We start from the raw sequence: 17,864 nt of genomic DNA, 5'->3' as shown, positions 1-17,864 counted from the left end.
AAATCAACCCCTACCTACCCTTTGCACTTTTTCCCCTCCTTTATTATTTTTCTCGTCTGCCATTTTTTACTCCTACTTTCATTACAGTCTCTCATCATCGTTATTTAGGTTTAAAGGCCCAGTGGTTGGACATCAGACAACAACTATTGTTATTCAGTTTACATTTTAATGCCATAACTTTAATTAACTGAAAAAAAAAAAAAAAAAAAAAAAAAAAAAAAAAAAAAAAAAAAATGTTTTTATCGATACAATATACAAAACGTTTAATTTATTTTGTGATTGTGTTGGTGCTTAAAATGTGTGGTGTGATATCAAAGATAAAATTAAAAATGACATTATGGATTAACATATAATTAAAAAATGAAGAAATAGAAGAAAAAAAAGAAGAAAAGTCAATGGTTAGAGAAGATTTAATACCATAATAGTAAATTATAATGGAGATATTTATAAATGAGTCTATGCTCCTTGCGTTCACAGCGGGCTTCCATGTGCCATGTTTTAACAATTCATAAGGCACGCGGTGAATGCTAAGAGCGGACCATAATCACCAATTACCAATTATCTGTCTAAACAAGGATTATTCATACAATTATTTAGTTAATATCAACTATTATTATTATTATTATTATTTATTGTATTGGTGATTATTAATATGTAATAACTTTTTTTTTGCCTTAACTTTTTCCATATAATTATATACATTATTTTATTTGTAAATATAATAGTTTAATTAAATTATTTAATTTATCGATCAAATATTTTTTAGAGTCTTATAAATTTTTTAATAAAAAAAAAATACTTTTAAATTAATAATAATAATAAAATGAATAAAAAAAAAAATTGGGGGAATCGACGCATGAATAGCATTGGGGTTGTTGTATCGACCCAAGTTTCACGGGGACAGCGAAGAAGAGAGTGAGAGCAGAGAACAAAGTGGCAGGGGAAAAAAGAGAGAGAGGATATATATATATTGAAAAGGGGGGGGGGGATGAAAGCTTCCACCACCGAAACGGTGAAAAGTTTAAGGGTGGACGGTCGTTGCTCGGCAACCCCGCTGTGTGGACCATACACCCATCCTACACCCCTTTCAGTTTCTCGTAACTCCATCTTTGAGAAACTCATATCACTCTCTCTTTTTCCTATTTTTTTTTTTTTTTCTTTTTACTTTAGCTCAATTCTTATTCTCTTTTAAACTTGTCAATTATTCAGAGATGCGCGATGCTCAACTACCGTCACTTTTTACTTATTAAACACTCAAATTTTACTTATCTCTTTATGCACTTTACTTCATTATTTGTATTATGTAACCAATAATTCTTTGTTATATCAATAAATAATTTTTCTTTTTTTTTTGTCAACAATTTTCTCTCCCTCCCTTTGTTTTTCTTTCCCTTCTTAATTTAGTTATTTTATTAGATCTCATTAATCATCTATTCAAGTAAAAAGTATGCTCACAATTTGAATTAATGTGGCATTTTATTCCTACTGCTTGATTAAAATTTTTCTTTCAAAATTGTTTTTTATATTTTATTGATTAAAAAAATAGATAATTATCCATTGTAACGGTTCTATTATTTTTTTTAAGTTTTTTAGGTAATTTTTTTTTTTTTTATCGCGTGTATAGTTGTTTAATAGAAAAAAAAATACAAACTTTCTTTAGTATACTTAAGACATTAATATAGAGCTTAATAAAGTTTTTTTTTTTTATTTTTTTTGTAATAATTTACAGTTATGTAAGTTAAGATTTTTAAAAGCTAAAAAACAATCAATGAAATAATTTATAATCAAAAATAGTTGAAGCATAACTTAATGATGATAAAAAGATGTAAATAGTTATTTCAAATAATAAATACAATTATTAAATAAAACATTGAGTTATAAAGTACCTTTAAAATTGTAAATTTAAAATATAAATGACTAAAATTTATTTAAAAGTTAAGCGCGCATATATAGTAATAGTTAATGATATTAAGTTTAGTTTTTTAGTGCAAAGAAATTGAATTTAAAATTAAAAAAACGACTAGAGGCTAGGACGAAAGACTTGGATAAGGGGCTGAAGTGGGTGGTAAAGGTAGATTATATATATATATATATATATATGTATGTATATAGAATAGATGGGTAAATTGAGGGGCGTAGGAGTATATACATATATATAGATATAAGAGGGGAGGGGGGGTATTATAGCCGAGATACTAGCTAGAGATCAATACAATGTCGCTAGGCAACGAGTCTCCGGCGATCTACTCGGTCCGAGTAGACAGGGTGCCGCCACCAGGCCAAACTTCATCCCCTATAACTATACTTGTTCTTTTCCTTCTTTTTTAACAACGCATCATTCTCGTTCACTCAACAACATCCCAGCCGCCCTATACTACCGATTTCCTCTTTCTGTCCCGGATACTAGTGAGCTAGCCAGCCAACCAGATAACACACACCTTTTAGTCTCTTTCTCTCTTTCTCTCTTTCTCTCAGTACTATCTCGTATCTTCTCTGTAGGAATATACCTCAATCAAATGACATCTGCGTCAGCTGCATCACAAATTTCATACACCAAGACATTAATTTTATCATTGATTTTTTTTTATTTATCATTGGAGCTTATGATTGGGGATTTGTATATAATATTGCTTCTAAACATATATCAAATATTGTCAAAACGCAATCTATAATCAGTGAGTATTTCTTTTATAACAGGGCGTGGCAGCATTCTCTGATGTGATTCCGCATAAATCTTTTATATATTTCATGTGATTTAATATTTTTATAATTAATACCGTAAATTCCGTATCCAATCATTTTTTTAATTACTAGGTTCCTTATCGTTTTTTTTTCCTAAAATATAGCTCGAAAAAAGTTTGACTTTAGATTAAACTTTGAATATTCGAGAAACAAAAAATAATTGATAAACAAGAATTTTCAAAATTTTTCTTTTCAACTATACTTGATAAAATTTATGTATATTCGCACCTTAATCAATAGTACTGATTAAGATCAAGAGTTAGATGAGCTTTGAATCAGATTAAAAAAAAAAAACTTTTTTTTTAATAATATTATTTAAACTATTAAAGAGTTTTGGTATAGTTTTATAAAAATTTAGTAAATTAAAATTGCCTTATGGGTTAGTCAGAAAAAACATTTATTCAAAAATTTTATTTTTCGAATTACTCGAAAGATATTGTATCGATAAAGCTCAATTCTAACAATTCATAACATCACAGTTCTAAATCGGTCAACCCGTTTAAAAGTTATAAAAATACCCTCGGAAATTAAATTTTGTAATTAGTCAGAATGATAGATTCTTAGCTTCCTAGGTCCTTAAAATATCGAGATCTGTTGAAAACTCAGTTTTAGAAAATTCTCTCGAAACCACAATAAATAAGTTAATTAAAAAATTTTAATTTTAATTTTCAAAGTAAGTCTATTTTACTCAAACAAGTAAAATTGTTTCAATGAACAATTTTAATTTTTCTTATTTACTTTTAATAATTAAATTAGGTACGGTAAAATTATTAATTAGTCGATCATGATAAAATCCGCTGATTAGTTTTGTAATAAACTAATTAAATTCTTAACGAGTTTTTCTTACTCTCCTACTCTTTAAAAAAAATTTTTCTAATTAAAGTTTATTATTTTATATCTATCAGCGACAATAATTTTACTACCAAAAGTGAAATATATAATATATACATATGTTCGTTTTATATTTGTATAGGTTATATATTGTAAGGTTATTCGTATGAGATCAAGTTGTCTTGATCAGTCTCCGTCTCCAGTAGAATACACCCGTACATCATAACCATAACCTTAATATATAATTAAAAAAGAAAACAAAAAAATGTTGCAGATGAATTCAAGCCGGCTTTGTCGTTATTTAACAACTGGTTCGTCATTGTGGCAATCATCGAGCAAAAGTTTATTGGAAAAACTACGTAAGAAAACAGGATACACATTTGTCAATTGTAAAAAAGCATTAGAATTACATGACAATGATCTTGGTAAGGTTAGTATAGTATAAATGTTACTATTATTATTATTATTATTATTATTAGTTTAAAAAAAAAAAAAAAAATGTGTTAATAGGCAGAATTGTGGTTAAAGCAACAAGCTCAAGCTTTAGGATGGTCAAAGGCTGAAAAGCTTAAAGGTAGATCAACTTCTCAAGGATTGGTAGCAGTGATGGTAAATAATAATCATGGTGCATTGGTTGAAATAAATTGTGAAACAGATTTTGTAGCACGTAATAAAACATTTCATGGTCTCGCTGAAACAGTGGTTACAGCTATTGTTAAATACTCATCAGATTTAACAGTCACTGATGATGTTAATAAAATAATATTGGATGCCGAAATGCTTAAAGGTATATCTACAGGTGATGGAAAAAATTTAGCTGACCATGTGGCATTAACTATTGGAAGTATTGGAGAAAATATATTTATAAAACGTGCACTATGTATGAATGTTAATAAAGATTTACAGTTGGTTGGATGCACACATCCAACACCCGTAAATTCTTTGCCAGTTTCTTTTGGTAAATATGGTGCTTTATTGGCTTTTAAATCATCACCAACCAACAAATTACTGGGCATACAGCTTTGTCAACATATTATAGGTAATATCATATAATAATAAATTATAAATTTTAATAATAATAATTTTTATTATAATTATCAGGGATGAATCCTTGTAAAATTGGACAGCCAGATGTCGATGAACCGAAACCAAATGCTGACGATGAATCAACACTTATTTATCAAGAATATTTATTAGATCCAAATATTATTGTCCAACAAGCTTTGTTAGCTGCTCAAGCTCAAGTTATTGACTTTGCACGATTTGAAGTAGGTGAAAAAGTTGATTCACATGACACTGATTCTGAAGCTCAAATTGAACCTCAACCCATTAAAACATGTGGTTAAATTGTTCTATAATTTATTTTTATTAATAGCCTTTGATTTAAAAAAATAACATAAAGAAAAAAAAAACGTAAACCTAAAACTTGAATAATTAAATTTTTTAATGAAATAATAAATAAAATATGTCAAGCATTTAATATAACAATACTATATGATAAAATAGAATTTATTAAATGTAAAAATATAAATATATGTTACAATAAAAAAATATATAAATGAATTGATTATAAAAAATTAATTTTAAAGGCATTGATGATAATAGTAATTTATACAGTTATTTTATTTTGCTGTGTGATAAATTGTGAAATGGACAAATAAGTGATGGAAAATGTATAAGAGATTTTGATTCAGTATTCTTACGTTTACGTTCAAGACGCACTGATTTCCATAGCCACATACGCGAATCTTTTTTCCAGTATGGCGCTATATCTTCACTTGTATATTTATTACCTTGATGATACAGTATTTCTGAACTGTGAATAACTAAACGCAGTGTTGAAATTTCACGTGTACGTATACTTTTTATCACTTTATTTGACTCGCGTTTAATGCAATTGGCACACATACACGATTCTATATTTCGCGGTCGGGGAGTCGGTGACATTCTTTTCTTTTTATCGTCCTGGTTATTTTTTGAGTAATTAGTAAAATTAACTTTATTTTTTAATTTAAACTGTTTAAAATTATTAGTAAATTTATAAATATCCTTGCAATTGCAATAAAAATCGCTCAAGTTTTTATTTTCATAGATAATACTTGTAACACTTGAAGATTTTTTACATTTACCTTTATTCATCAAATTTGTCACTAATAGAAAAAATAATAAAATATATATATAATATAAATTGATCGTAAAAAATATTTTTCAAAGTTTTTCTTGTTGTTTTTTTTTTACTTGTAATATTTTCTCTTATAAGTAGTTTAATGAAATCCAAGTAATACTTAATTTCTGTTTGTAAATATTTTATAATATTACAATTTTTTTTATACTATAAAAATATTAAAATACATTACCTTTAAGATAATGAGTTTTTTCGTTATTTTTATGTTCCATTAGAATCACATTGTCTCTTTAAGAAAAAATTTTAATTTTTTTCTTCAAATGAATTATAAACGATCAAAAAATCTGTCAAGCCAAAATATATATATCATAAATTTTTATTTCACATCATTGAATAACAATAACATGTTTTGTTTTATTATCTGTCATTTTTTTATTTAAACATAATATATAATTTCTATCTTTTTTTCTTTTCAATTTAAAAACTAAATAAATTTTTTTTAATCCAATTATTAAATTTTTCCAATTAGTGTAATTGTGAGTTGATGAATGTGCTAGTAAACATGAATAATAATAAATAGCTATAACAAATAAATTTGTAAAGAAAGAAAGAAATATACTATTTTGTTGAAAACAATAAAAAAAGATCGAGAAAATACAGCATAGCAGGTGCGTTTGATAATAAACGTATGTCTGTGGGTCATACCATAAGTAAGCAGAAAAAAAAAAATAAAATATAAAGAGTAAAAAGAAAAGTTGGTGTATTTAATTATTGTTGGTATATATTGTAATGTTTTATGTAAATGTATGTGTGTATTTACGAGTAGGTGCCTGTTGCCTGTTACCTGTTACCTGTTGGTCATGGATGGCCGCTTTGAGTTCCGGACCCATTTCCGGACTCATATGGTTTCTTTTTTAACAATTACTTTTTATTATATTACAGATTACAAATTACAAATACCTACAACCTACAACACGTCTTTTAGTAATAAACTGACTCTTAAACTATCATCATCAATATTGTTTTCTCTAGTGTCAATTACATATACAAATATTACTTTTTTTTTTTAATTTTTATGATGAGTTTAAGCAAACGAGTAAGTTTTGTTGATAAATAAATAAATGATATAATCAATTAATTAATTAATTTTTGTTTTATTTAATAAAATAATGATGCTCAAGTAAAATCTAGGTTTGTGATTTAGCACATAAAAATCAGAGACGTGTAGCAAATTTTGTATAACATTAAACGCGTAAAATGTTTTATTTTTTTAATTTTTAACAACAAATAACAATTGTGTAGACAAATATTTTTACTTTTTTTCGTTCTGCTTTTGTTGTGTATTTGCAGTTAGTTTATTTCATCATTATATACTAAATAAATTTTAAAAATGTTTAAATCACGGTTTCGTCAGGATGATCATCATCAAAGTTTCTCCGAAGACTCTGGAAGTGATGCATTTCGCAATGTAATGAAAAATATGACAGCCTTTTTTGTCTGGAAAATTCAAGTATTTTCTTTTATATTATTATTATTCATAATTAATAAATTAATAAAATATTTTATATTTTTTATTTTTTATTTCAGGGTTTACAAGCAATATCTGTACCACGAAATAAAGTTGGATATTTTTTATCTGATTCAGCGTATATTATTTATGCTGTTTCGTCAAAAGAAAGCGAACTTCCTTATCCTGGAATTCCAGTAAATATAATTATCAATTAAATTTTTTAATCTTTTTTTATTTTCAATCATAAAGCATTAAAAGTTTTGACTATTGTAATAGTTATTTAATATTAATAATAATAAAAAAAATTGTTTTAAGCTTAAAGAAATAAATAAAACAAATGTAATACGTACAATACATTTTTGGATTGGAAATAAATGTGATTCAAGTATATCTGGAGCAGCAGCCCTTCGAACTGCTGAATTAGACGCACAAATAAATGCAACACTTTTATTCCGTGAGTCCGAAGGCCGTGAGAGTTCACGATTTCTTGGATATTTTCGTCACGGGCTTACAATAGAGTATGGACATTTTGATAATTCCACTGTAAAATTACATCGTGTTAGTGGATTATCAATACCTATAATAAATCAATTGGAATCAATAACATGGTCAAGTTTTTCATCGACCGATGTTATCATTATAGACACCCAATCACTTGGAGTATTATTTATCTGGGTTGGTTCAGCATCTACAGCATTACATCGTCGTCACGCAATAGATATTATAGAATCACGTAAAAATAATAATAACAACAACAAGAATAAAATAATAATTGTTGATGATGGTTATGAACAAACGTTACCTGATGATGATAGACGATTATTTAACAGTATATTGGATTTAAAAATACGTTCTGTTATTCCTTATCATCAGGATAAACATTATTATATATCTGCTCCTGTAAAACTTTACAAATGCAGTCAACAGTCGGGTAAATATAAAGTTGTTGAATTAAAATCAGGACCAATTTTTCGCAATGATTTGACATCTACAGCAGTATTTATAATTGACCAAGGTGAAGCTGGTGTTTGGGCATGGATAGGAAATGATGTTGATGATAGAGAAAAATTAGAAGCTATAAGGAATGTAAGAGGTTTTGTTAAAAAAAAAGGTTATAGTTGTTGTGTACCTGTTGCACGTGCTCTAGAAAATTATCAACCAAAAGAAATAAAAAAAATTTTTCGTCCTTGGGAAATTATACAAATTCGTCCGCTTATTCTTCAAACGTCATTTGATCAAGATTATATGAATGAAAGACCTAAATTATCAGCTGAATGTCAGCTTGTTGATGATGGTACTGGAAAAAAAATAATCTGGCGTGTTAGTAAAAATGAAATGGTTAAAATTTATGAAAATTCAAAATCTTGGGGATTTTTTTACGCTGGTGCTTGTTATGTAATGAGATATATTTACGGTAATGGACGTAAAGAAAAATCAATTGTAAGTATAAATTTAAATAAAATAAAATATAATTATAATAAAATATACACATATTTTTTTTTAGATTTATTGTTGGGAAGGAGCACACTCATTAAGTGATGATAGAGATGCCGCATTAGATTTTGCATGTAAATTAGCTGAGGAGACATCCGGACAACTGATAAAAGCATCACAAGGACGAGAACCTCCACATTTATTACAAATTTACGGTGGAAAATTATGTATTCTTGCTGGCAATCACCAAGAAACTAGTAATAAATTAAATAATAATAATAATAATAAAATACATAAAAATTTATTTTTATTTTTATTTATATTATAGCGCCAAAAAAATATTTATTACGAGTATTTGGATCAACATCTTATACATCAAAAGCCATAGAGCGCCCGTTAAGAGCAAGTTCATTAGATTCCACTGGTGTTTTTATATTATTTTCTGGTTCACCAATTGTTTGGTGTGGTGGAAAAAGTACTGGTGACTTACGCGAAGCATCACGACGGCTTGCACCTGTATCAACACCATTAATTTCTGAGGGTAAAGAAAATGATGAATTTTGGATTCAATTAGGAGGTAAATATTTTTATATTTTTATATAAATAATAACAATTATTATTATTATTATTATTAAATATCTTAGGTAAAGGAAACTATGGAACAGAAATGTCACAAGTACCCGAACAAACAGATAAATACATGTATCACTGTAATGTTATAAACAAAAAATTTGTTGGTAAAGAGATAATAGGTTTTTCACAATCCACTCTCATACCTGAAGCTATATGGCTTTTAGATACAGGAACGATGATTTGGGTATGGGTTGGCAATCTTTGTGAAAAAAAAAATTTTAAAAAATATCTTCAAGACGCAGCAATATTTTTATATACTCATCCTGCTAGTCGTGATCGTAATACACCAATATCAATAATACGACAGGGTCAAGAACCACCAACTTTTACTGGATTATTTGACAATTGGAATCATAATTACTTACGTGATTATCGTTCATTTGATGAGTATCGTTTATCGTTACAGAATTTACAAGGACTACAGAAAATTCAGAATAATTATCACAACAGCTATTCAATCAATCATTATTCTGATAATAATAATTATGATGATAATGATAATAACAACAACCCAGCATCAAATTTTGATGCTTATATTAAATATCCATTAAAAATATTAAAAAGTGAACCAGATAATTTACCAAATGGCATCGATTTTTTTAAAAAAGAAATGCATCTAACTTATGACGATTTTGTATCTATTTTTAAAATGAATCCTGTAGAATTTAATAAATTACCAGCATGGAGACAACAACGGCTCAAACAAGCTGCTGGTTTATTTTAAATTAATTATTCTTTATACTTGGGTATAATATAATTAAAAATTAAATAAATATATATGTATATATATCATTTTTTAATGTTTATTTTTCCATAATAACTTTATTCCAATCGTTTAATTATGTCTAGATAAAAAAAAAAGAAAAAAAGAAAAGAAAGATGAAAAATTTGATGTATTGGTATATATATATTAATAAAAATAATATATTATTTTTAAGATGATGTATCCATTGATTCCAACTCAATTTTACGTACAGCCTCGTGCTCAATGACAATTGGACGCACTGATTTGTCAAGAACAGCTGTTGTACCACGTTTATAACGATAAGAACCTTGACGTTTCCCTTTTTCATTAGCAATATCATACGGGCGAATATAATCAACACTACGAGAATCAAATACTCCACCACGTACTTCGTTATTGCGTATTACACAAATATCAACATTGGAACCTGATCCCAAATCATTGAAGACTCCAGCACGAATTGCGTCTGCTACTAATTCTTTTCCTTCTTCTTCCTATTTATTTTATTTTATTTTATTAAATCATTGTTCTTATTTTAATATTTAAAAAATATATGAAAAAAAAGAAAAAAAAAATAATTACAGTTAATCCAGGTCTCCATCGGCTTTCAAATACAGCCATTGCAGCTAAAGAACCAGATCCCATAGTAGTAAACATGTAATTTTCACTAGAACCATGAGGAAAAATAGCATACAAATGTGGACCATCAATGTCAACACCTCCAAGTACTAGAGCAGCACCAATATGCCCTTGATGACGAAATAAATGCTGTTTTAGCATTCTATTAGCTGTTACAACTCGTGGTACACGTCCTGTATTAAGACGATGTAATTCTAACTGACTTGCTATCATTTCTGTTGTTTTTTCAGTATCTGCTGCTGTACCGGCTCCACAACAGCTAAATTAAATAATAATTATTATTAATAAATTAGTTTGTTAAAAAAAAAAATAATAAATAAAAATACTTACTAAATATTTTGAGACAGAAAGTGAATTTTAGAACAGTTTTTATCAGCTACTATTGTACCAGAAGTAGCACGAGTATCAGCACCAAGAATTACACCGTCTTTATAAATTATCCCGACGATTGTAGTACCGGTTTTTTGAGCTTTTGGTGCTGCATATCCTTTTTTAGCCAATAATTCATTTCTATAAATTTTTTAAAATAAATATTATTAATTATTTAATTAACCAAGTGATTCAAAATTTTAATGACACAGCAGTATTAAAAAAAAAAATCAAGTCAGGTTATGGTTATAATTTAGTTATTATATATGTTTACCTTTTGCATAAATCAAAAGAAAATCCTGGAGCTGGAATTTCTGGTACTAGTACTGATGACATTATTTTTAATTAAAATTCTTTTTTTATCAACAATAAATACTTGGTTTTTTATTTTGTTGAAACTGACGCAGACTTATTGAAGTATCAAAACTGATTATATATATGAATATATGATTACTGATTGCTGCGCTATGCGGCTATGCGCTGGTTCGATGGCGCTGCGGATGCTTCTCCGTGATGTGTGATAAATATGTACAATGGATGCAATGATGCTCAAATGCAAATACTTCAACTTTTTTAAATTAAAATTTATTTGTTGTTAAAATGTAAAATAGATCAGCTTATACGGCTGATGATTAACCACTAAAATTTTTTCAATAGAAACTTTATTATTTTTTCACTTACCAGGAAAAAACTGTTGGTAACATTGATTTATGAAACCCGAACTATACCATACCTAGACTGTAGTTAAATACACAACAACTGATGATAAAAAAAAACCACCGTACGGATTCCAGTTGATGTATTTCAAGTGTTTTTTTTTTTTTTTATGTTGATAACCTCAAATACAGCATTCCAATATAAATTTATAGATACATTAAACGATAATAAAATCAAACTAAGGTAAATAGAGATAATAATAATAATGCCGCCAAAAAAAACAAGTGGATCAAAATCAGGAAAGTCAACAAAAAATAATGATGAAAGCGATAAAGGAAAAAGTGAAAAAAAAGGAGGCACCTCTGTAAAGGTAATGACAATAAAAATAATAATAATAATAAATAAATATATTAGTAATAATTAAAATAAAAAAATTTTAAAACAAGGTTAGACATATTTTGTGTGAAAAGCAATCAAAAATTATCGAAGCTTTGGAAAAATTAAAAGCTGGACAAAAATTTAATGAAATAGCTGCTACTTACAGTGAAGATAAGGCTCGTTCAGGAGTATGTACAATTTCATTATCTCAAACTGTTGATAATTTTTTAAAATTTTAAACTTTATTGTTATAATTAAATAATTTAAAATATAGGGAGATCTTGGATGGATGACTAGAGGATCGATGGTTGGCCCATTTCAAGATGCAGCTTTCGCTTTACCTGTATCTACTCTAGCCAATCCAGTGTACACTGATCCTCCAGTTAAAACAAAATTTGGTTACCACATAATAATGATAGAAGGAAAAAAATAATTTTTATATATAATGAGTATACATTATTAACAATAATTTTTGTAAATATATTTTTATTGCTACAATAAATCGTTTTTATTAAAAAGGAAAAAAAAATATACATACATTTTATTATATATTTAATGGTTTATCTACATACTAATTAATAATTTTTTTACGCAAATGATTCAGTATTGGTGAGATATAATCCGATCAACCCTTATAACTTTTGTTCAATTTGTTACTTTATTATGAAACCAAAGGAATTTTTAACTGGGAAAATGATGCCGTTGTTACTATTTGATTATTCAAATCGAAAGTATGCGAAACTTTAAAAACACCTTTTTGGAGCTTAAACTTTTAGGGGTGGTTATATATAATATATTTTTTCTTTTTTCATCATAATTTTAATTTATTAATAAGAATACGAAAATTAAAAAAAGAAATAATAATAATAAAATTAAATAAAATAAATAGAGAGTTTCTGCGGCTGTTTCCTTGATGATTAGCCGTTCAAATAATATAAATAGATAATTATCATTATTAAGGGGTTATTATTGTTTTTAAAATTTAATTGTGATTATACTCTGAGATTTGGATTAGTGTATCTAACGTATTTAAGGAGTGAATCATTTTCTTCGCAAACCCAGGGTTTCTTATGATGACAAGCGACATCGTGCCAATTAACTCCATCGTTGTAGAATTGATTAAGTACTGCTAGACAATTTTCTGGTGCTCCACCTTGAATTGCTTCACGATTATCTGGTTGAGGCTTACCAATACTAAAAAGATAAAAATAAAAGTTTAACCATAGTATTTATCTATCTTATATAAGTTTATTAAAATTAACATTACCCTCCACTTTCAGACCAATCGTTTTGATTACGATCAGTTGTAGGCGCAAGTTTTTGTAATTCAGCAGTCCAAAACCACCCATTTATATTTAATGGTTGAAGATCAGGACGATCGCATCCTTTAAAGTCACATAAGCGTCCAGAAGTCCATATATACTTAATCTTATCTAAAAAAAAAAATCAAAAATTCATTTTATAATTATAATTTTTAATCCAAATTATAAATTTAGGTAATTAATAATAAATAAATTACTTTGGACTATACGACTTTTAATAAATTCATTTTCTTTATAAGTCTCCAATGAAATTAGGTCCATGCATCGTTGTCTACAGAAATTTCTTCCAGATAACCAGTCAACTTCTTGACCAGCTGTCCTTGGATCTGCCCAAGAATAATAGTATCCTTTTCCATTGAATCTCTCATGAATTGTTCCTGCATTAAAATATATAATACATTATCACCATTTTTAACTTGAGAATACAAAGAGCTGCTGCACTGCCCTGTCATGACAAAACGACGTATCTCAAAAATTATAGTTTCGAGAAAATAGCGTTTAAAGTTTTAACAGAATTTGAGTACAATTTAACAGAAAAATTAATTTCTGTTATGACAAAACGACGTATCTCGAGATACGTCGTTTTGTATCATAAGAAACTAATGCTTGTTTTGATAAATAGATGAAATTGTTATGACAAAACGCTGTAACTCGAAGAATTAAATTTCCAATGCAAAAAAGATACGTTTTTTTACATTTCTTTTATACCGCACGTTTGATCAATATTATTGGCATAATTAATTAAATTAGTAAAATTTTGATGATACCCTATTATTAAGTGACACTAAATAAACCTTTTTAGCTTTGTTACGACAAAACAGCGTATCTCGAGATACGTCGTTTTGTCATAACAGGGCAGTGCTTAATTATATGATTATTATTATTATTATTGTTATATTTAATAATGAATTCATAAATTTTTATGTATCCATTACATATTTAATAAAATAATCGTATTGTTTATATTTAAATTTAACAGCTCATCTATAATTTCATTTACGACCCATTAATTTCTATGGTTGTTATAATATATGTAACGCGGTCATCTATTAAAGCTGCGACTGCGACGTGACAATAAAACAAAACAAAAAAATTATCATCTGTAATATTTCAAAAATTCTTTTACTGAGTAATAATACTTGATTACTTTGATACAATCATCAGACAATTATTATTATTATTATTATCAAATTAACTTTATTTAATTTATCCGGATTATTGTTTTTTATTTTATCTTCTTTTTATTAGTAATAAATTTGATTCTTTATTATTATTTGACTAATGACATCCTTAAACTGTTAGAATTTGTATTTTATTATCAAAAGTTTCACTTCCTCAATGCGGGCGGCTGTTAACAATCTGCGGTCAAGAAAAGTTTATAATTTGAGTAAAGTAATTTTTTTTTTTTAACTAAAAACATTTTTTTTTTTTTTAATAATAATAAACAACAATATGCTATCAATTTATTTTTATTGCAAATGAAAATTTTTTGTATAAAATAAATGACAATATTTGAAGATTTTCAACATTGAAAAAAAAAAAAAAAAAAAAAAAAAAAAACCGCTAAGTGAAATTTAGGTGAATCGCCCAGAGGGAATCCAGCCTTACGTGACCCACAACGACATTTCAAGCGATATATGACCTAGACATTGAAACATTCTCAATGACACACAAAACTTTTTTTCAAACTTTATATATATATATATATATATATTTAACGGAAGAGAAGAGTGCCGGCCCATTCATGCTAATGAGAACTTTATTAAATACAAAACACGCATAACCACATATAATATGTATATATATATATATTCAACGTGAGTTTGAACGTGACAGGGATATTGGAGAGTCGCCGCAGGTGATCCGGGTCATTTTGAATTCCTCAAAGAATTCAATGGCAGGTGAATCATAAATACTCTACACCGTTGTTGTCATTATATTTATATTTAACACGATTTAAATCGAGTTTACTTTTTTTTTCCAAACTAAACGATGATTGTTTTTTAATTTGTTCTCTTATTTTAACAATTGTTGACGAGAAATTGTTTATTATTATTCGTGGCTTGCTATGCGACTAAAATCATTTATTCAAACTCACGACCCTGCTTTTCTTTCTTTAATAGTATGCCTTTATTTATATTTGTTTAAGATGTACAAAGTGAAGAGTAACACTTTCTAAGAAGGTCGATAAAAATTTATTATTGAGTGAGTACTCAAAGATTTCTCTTGTTGCTCACGGTTGAATTTAACAAATATGAGTTGAAAATAAAAATCATTTTTGTTTTAAACTTTTTAAACATTTATTATTATTATAATTATAATTATTAACATTCTGTAAACAAAAAAGATAGAGAGAAAAAAAAATTTTACGTGGTAAGAAATTGAAAATAATTCATATAACAAAGACTATATTAATAAAATTAACACATAAATATATGTTATGTGTGATAATTAATTATTTAAGTTTTTAAATTATATTTAATATTATTACTATTACTATTTTTTAAAAATAAATGTAAGTGATGTATGACTTACTTTGAGCGCAGAGTGGAGGAATTGGTGGTTCAAGAATTCTACCGGATGGTTGTGCCTGAAATTGCCCGGTCGCTGCTGCTGTTAAAACTCCAAGGATGATGAATCGCCACATATTTTTTTCTTTTATCTGAAACTCAAATCATTTATAAAGAGTAATTTATACAACTCTAAGACCATCATAATATTAGATAGTACGTAGTTAATACGCAAAACAAGTTATATATATACAAATTAATTTTTTTTTTTTATTTAACACAATTTTATTAGTCTCTGGTATCTTGTATATAAATTTTAATGACGGTTGTGCTTAAACATTTAAATTTGGTTTGATAGTTCTAGATACTATCCTCTATTGAAATATACATACTTAATATTTTATGTAAGAAAAATAGATACTTATTTCAGATTAATACAGTTTTTTTTTTGTTGTTTTATAATTTAAGAAAAATATTATATTATTGAATATATGTTGAAATTTCAAACACGATTATTTATCTCATTTATTATTATTATTATTTTTTTTTTAAGTAAAATTACAAATAAAAAAAAAATGATAAAAAACGATATAATTTGTATTATTAATTGAATATTATTAACAACCAATTAGAAAAGCAGTTTTATAATAATAAAATAGACAAGTATCATAATGCTTACTTATGAACGTTCCAAGTTTGACTGCGCTTCTCAACTCACAGTACTTGTATATATACACAAGTTCATCCTAAAAGCTGTACCTATAGTATCATGACTTGATGACAACAGCGGTTCACTAAATTTTCACCTAATATTTATAATATAAAAATAAAAACCAACAATACACGTTCATCTATATTATTAACTAATAATAAACGATACGATTTTTTCATATTATAGATTAAAAATTTTTTAACTTAAAATTACTAAATACAATAAAATAACTGTTAATTAATATTAAAATCGTTATATATATATTTTTCTTTTATATATTAAAATTATAAAGATGAAAAATAACTCAGTTAAAATTATTATTATTATTATTATTATTGTTATTATATATGTCTATAATGTATTTAATAATTACGTATTTGTATTTGACAAACAATCGAATATGACTTTCACCAAATAAGTAACCAGCAGTAATAGCAGTAAAGGAATTTTAAAAAAGTGTCTTATTCTTAATTGTTTATGAAATTAATTTTTATGTATTATTTTAAAAATAATTAAAATGATTAATTAGCTTATTATTTAACTGTAATAAATATTTTATATTTGTTTAAATAATTTAAAAATTATTATTAGATCAAACCTTAACATAAAGTTTTATTAGATTAGTTATATTTGAAACTTGAGAAAAAGTAAGAGTCTGTAAACTATAAAGCACAAACTCAACGCTTTTTTGAGCTTAAGGTGTGCATGTAAAAATTAATAATGTTTGATTATAAATATCGGTATACACTATTTTAATCGACATTAAAATAATAATAATAAAAAATTTTTTCTTTAAATAAAATAAATATTTATTTATTATAGTTTTGATGAGTTTTCAATTAATTTTGTAATAATTTATACAATAATATCGCCATTATTGATGTTACATCAATTATTAATTTTCAAGTATTTATAATAGCTATAAAAATTAATTTTGTATATTGTTTATAAAATGTATATCTATATAGTCACATGCGGAAGAAATATCATATAAAAAATTCCTAGAATTAGTATATATATTATAAAAGGGCAGGAGAAACGAAAGACTATGTCAAGGTTACATGAAAGAGTGAAAACGATGATACAAGAATTTTTTTAATTTTTTACACACCAAAAATAATTGTATGTTATTTTTTTTCCCAGGCAATAGTCACTTGTACATCAGCTAAATATTACATGTATATCTGCATTAATACAATATTCTATATATTCTGAATTTAAAAATATTACAAAAATTTGTATATTTATTGCATCAAA

The 17,864-nt window shown here is 26.4% G+C and overlaps 6 protein-coding genes across 10 annotated transcripts; 3 read left to right on the top strand and 3 right to left on the bottom strand.

Annotated features, from left to right (window-relative positions):
• Positions 1–3,244: 3,244 nt before the first annotated feature.
• Positions 3,245–4,991, top strand: LOC130670840 (elongation factor Ts, mitochondrial). Of its 2 annotated transcripts, XM_057474415.1 has the most exons (4): positions 3,245–3,415; positions 3,848–4,003; positions 4,084–4,612; positions 4,675–4,991. In XM_057474415.1, the coding sequence occupies exons 2-4, from the start codon at positions 3,848–3,850 to the stop codon at positions 4,917–4,919; spliced, it is 930 nt and encodes a 309-aa protein (XP_057330398.1). In that variant the 5' UTR covers positions 3,245–3,415; the 3' UTR covers positions 4,920–4,991. The 2 variants fall into 2 exon arrangements, with proteins under 2 accessions (XP_057330398.1, XP_057330397.1); XM_057474414.1 differs by lacking the exon at positions 3,245–3,415 and having other exon boundaries at positions 3,716–4,003.
• A 136-nt stretch (positions 4,992–5,127) lies between these two features.
• LOC130670844 (uncharacterized) lies at positions 5,128–5,828 on the bottom strand. Its single transcript, XM_057474419.1, has one exon. It carries the CDS (start codon positions 5,710–5,712, stop codon positions 5,191–5,193), a length of 522 nt encoding a protein of 173 aa, XP_057330402.1. The 5' UTR covers positions 5,713–5,828; the 3' UTR covers positions 5,128–5,190.
• Positions 5,829–6,504: 676 nt separating this feature from the next.
• On the top strand, positions 6,505–10,062 carry LOC130670839 (villin-1). Of its 3 annotated transcripts, none has more exons than XM_057474411.1 (7): positions 6,505–6,603; positions 7,113–7,208; positions 7,286–7,402; positions 7,524–8,648; positions 8,713–8,899; positions 8,971–9,219; positions 9,287–10,062. In XM_057474411.1, exons 1-7 carry the CDS (start codon positions 6,505–6,507, stop codon positions 9,997–9,999), a joined length of 2,586 nt encoding a protein of 861 aa, XP_057330394.1. In that variant the 3' UTR covers positions 10,000–10,062. The 3 variants fall into 3 exon arrangements, with proteins under 3 accessions (XP_057330394.1, XP_057330396.1, XP_057330395.1); XM_057474413.1 differs by lacking the exon at positions 6,505–6,603 and adding an exon at positions 6,639–6,794; XM_057474412.1 differs by lacking the exon at positions 6,505–6,603 and having other exon boundaries at positions 7,081–7,208.
• Positions 10,061–11,443, bottom strand: LOC130670841 (proteasome subunit beta type-7). Its single transcript, XM_057474416.1, has 4 exons — positions 11,303–11,443; positions 10,990–11,169; positions 10,603–10,918; positions 10,061–10,514 (listed from the first exon to the last, which is right to left on the bottom strand). The coding sequence occupies exons 1-4, from the start codon at positions 11,362–11,364 to the stop codon at positions 10,209–10,211; spliced, it is 864 nt and encodes a 287-aa protein (XP_057330399.1). The 5' UTR covers positions 11,365–11,443; the 3' UTR covers positions 10,061–10,208.
• On the bottom strand, positions 11,303–16,598 carry LOC130670842 (uncharacterized). 2 transcript variants are annotated; one of them, XM_057474418.1, is made up of 5 exons: positions 16,575–16,598; positions 15,921–16,047; positions 13,583–13,762; positions 13,331–13,496; positions 11,303–13,257 (listed from the first exon to the last, which is right to left on the bottom strand). In XM_057474418.1, exons 2-5 carry the CDS (start codon positions 16,030–16,032, stop codon positions 13,056–13,058), a joined length of 660 nt encoding a protein of 219 aa, XP_057330401.1. In that variant the 5' UTR covers positions 16,033–16,047; positions 16,575–16,598; the 3' UTR covers positions 11,303–13,055. The 2 variants fall into 2 exon arrangements, with proteins under 2 accessions (XP_057330401.1, XP_057330400.1); XM_057474417.1 differs by having other exon boundaries at positions 15,921–16,053; positions 16,575–16,593.
• On the top strand, positions 11,916–12,592 carry LOC130670845 (peptidyl-prolyl cis-trans isomerase NIMA-interacting 4). The gene is made up of 3 exons (XM_057474420.1): positions 11,916–12,055; positions 12,132–12,251; positions 12,338–12,592. Exons 1-3 carry the CDS (start codon positions 11,951–11,953, stop codon positions 12,494–12,496), a joined length of 384 nt encoding a protein of 127 aa, XP_057330403.1. The 5' UTR covers positions 11,916–11,950; the 3' UTR covers positions 12,497–12,592.
• Positions 16,599–17,864: the final 1,266 nt, after the last annotated feature.

This window comes from Microplitis mediator, chromosome 7 (assembly GCF_029852145.1).
Source record: "Microplitis mediator isolate UGA2020A chromosome 7, iyMicMedi2.1, whole genome shotgun sequence".
NCBI lineage: Eukaryota > Metazoa > Arthropoda > Insecta > Hymenoptera > Braconidae > Microplitis > Microplitis mediator.
This window is presented reverse-complemented; position numbering and strand designations above follow the sequence as displayed.